The sequence below is a fragment of the Rhagoletis pomonella genome, unplaced genomic scaffold (assembly GCF_013731165.1).
Source record: "Rhagoletis pomonella isolate Grant_MI unplaced genomic scaffold, Rhpom_1.0 Rhpom_scaffold_00641, whole genome shotgun sequence".
NCBI lineage: Eukaryota > Metazoa > Arthropoda > Insecta > Diptera > Tephritidae > Rhagoletis > Rhagoletis pomonella.
In genome coordinates this window covers 6,584-9,036 of record NW_023459195.1, presented here as the reverse complement: position 1 = coordinate 9,036, position 2,453 = coordinate 6,584, and the positions used below count along the sequence as shown (strand labels likewise).

The window sequence follows — 2,453 nt, the reverse complement described above, 5'->3', positions numbered from 1 at the left end:
GATAAACCTGTGATTTTATTCCAATTAAAAATATTTTTGTTAAAGAAATGCGAATTTTTAAATTCGTAACAAAAAAAAAACGTAAAAACTTTTTATTCTTACATACAGCATCAGAAGCTAGCATAAATGAAAAAAAATCCAAAGGCTTCCTGGTTCAGTTTATTAAAAATTTTTATTACATGTTGACGATTTTTACATGCAAAAGGCATTTTTTTTTATAACCAAACTGACGCTTTCTCAATATAATCACCTAGCAACACTGTATTGCATGCACCACAAAATGAATTTTTTTCTCGCAGTTTATTATCAAGTTGTGCACCTGACAACCAGATGGTGCTGCTTGCCCTACTCTTATGAAGGCTCGCAATTCGCCCAATCACATATGTCAAACGTTGAGCTAATACCGTATGTCAAAGTTTTGACACAGTAATAACTTCCTGAATGACTGAAAATTTCATTCTGGATTTGGCACGTGGTAAGTTTGTTGTGATTATTAAATTATTAGTGTTGTTCAATTCATTCATTTCATTTTCAGATCCGACAATTAAGCGTGGCTGTTGCCGGTATTCCACATTGGTCATTTCCGAGCAACAATTTCAATTTTGCAAATGATTTGTAAAAGTCGTGACATTGGCGTATTCGGTAATGATGCACAGGACTGGCATACCTGCTGATATATGGCGTTTCTACCTTGCTTGTGCGCGTCCCGAAGGACAAGATTCTAGCTTTAGTTGGAATGACTTAGCGGCGCGTATTATGACAAATCCAAAGCATATAAATCGATTGGACCGATAACGCCGTTGGAGTTCTACGAAAATCATGTAAAACCAATATTTAATGTGGAACATAAGGTATGTTTAGTAAATGATCCACGCCCATCTAGTATGTACGATCAAACATACACAGTTGATTGCCTCGGCAATGTCGTGGGTGGTCGCCCAGTGCTTTACAATAATCAACAGGTCGAGAAATTACTGCAGTTGGTTGTTGCAAGCTTAAAAGCCGGTGAAGCCGTTTGGTTTGGTTGTGAAGTCAGTAAACGCTTTGCATCAAAGCAGGGCATAGAAGATTTGGATCGCCTTATTTTCGGTGAATCAGCCATGACGCATGCCATGTTATTCACCGCCGTTTCTCTGGATGCAAATGGCGATGTTACTAAATTGCGCGTTGAAAATTCTTGGAGTGAAGACCGTGGTGAAAAAGGTTATCTAGTTATGACTGCCGAATGGTTCAAGGAATTCGGTTTTGAAGTTGTGATCGACAAATCTTTTGTGCCGCCCGAAATTTTGCAAGTTTTCGATATGGATCCAATTGTGCTTCCAGCTTGGGACTGTTTTTCAAAGGGCGGTCCTGCGTAGTTTTTCAAATCTGAAAAACCTGAAAATGTACTGAATTTTGCCCAAGTGTCCTGCATTTGTCCCACATTTTATTCGTTATTTTAAAATTATCGGACAATGGATAAATTTTTTCAAAAAAGTGATTTTTGGTACTTTTCGTAGCTTTTCTTCAATATCTCATGAAAAAATCTCCCAATCAACGTAAGCAACTTACAACTCGAAGGGTATTGATGTGCCTCTTACTAAAATATATGACTTGTGGCAATGAAAGCTATCATTATCATTTGCATTTTTTCGTCGCAGTCGAGGAAAGTGAGCTTTTCAATCAAATACGCAGATTCATTTGAATATTTTTTTTCCATTATTTTAAAAATTCGATAAGGAAGATATATCACTACAGTAAATTTTGAGCCACAGAAATGTAGAAATGTAGATGCTATGGAGCGCAATCTGCACAAATTATATATTCCTGTAAAGGGAACTTTGTAACTCGTCGTTTACGTCGAATCTTGACGTCGATTTTTGACAAATAACTGCGAAAAGTACCAAAAAAAGAAAAAAAATTTATTGTTTCCGTTTTGAACGACTCAACATTTGCCTATAAAATAATATTTTAAAGCTTTTCACTTTTCGTGTAAGCTATTGTAATTGTAATATGTCGTGCGATACTTTTATAAATATTCATGTGAAAAAAAGATTAATATCGATGAAGAAAACGTGATTCATTTTTAAAGTTTAAAATGTATTAAGAAATTAGAATCATAAATACTCTTTTGATATTTTTATGCTACGTTAATATATGTAAGCATATTTTTGAAAAATTGTCCTTCATTTTGAATCCATATTTATGGTCACCGTATGTATAACACAAAATATCGTTGGAAGAGTGTATTGTTTATATGTATAATATTTAAATGTCCTCGGTGTGCACTATCCGTTGATTAGCTACCACTTGCTTGTGTTTCCGTTTCCTCCACTATAAGCTTGGCATTTTATTTAACAACAAAAAAGCATACCAAGCTGCTTGACAAATGTAATTCGTAACCGATTAGAAGAAATTTAAAACAAAAAAAACACTTTATTTTGGAAATTTTAAAACAAAAACGAAAAACTGAT

The 2,453-nt window shown here is 34.5% G+C and overlaps 1 protein-coding gene across 1 annotated transcript; it reads left to right on the top strand.

Annotated features, from left to right (window-relative positions):
- Nucleotides 1-740: 740 nt before the first annotated feature.
- Nucleotides 741-1,383, top strand: LOC118751299 (bleomycin hydrolase-like; the record flags this gene model as incomplete). The annotated part of the gene is made up of 1 exon (XM_036486080.1): nt 741-1,383. A coding segment is annotated over one exon (618 nt), but the record flags the coding sequence as incomplete, so codon positions are not given.
- Nucleotides 1,384-2,453: the final 1,070 nt, after the last annotated feature.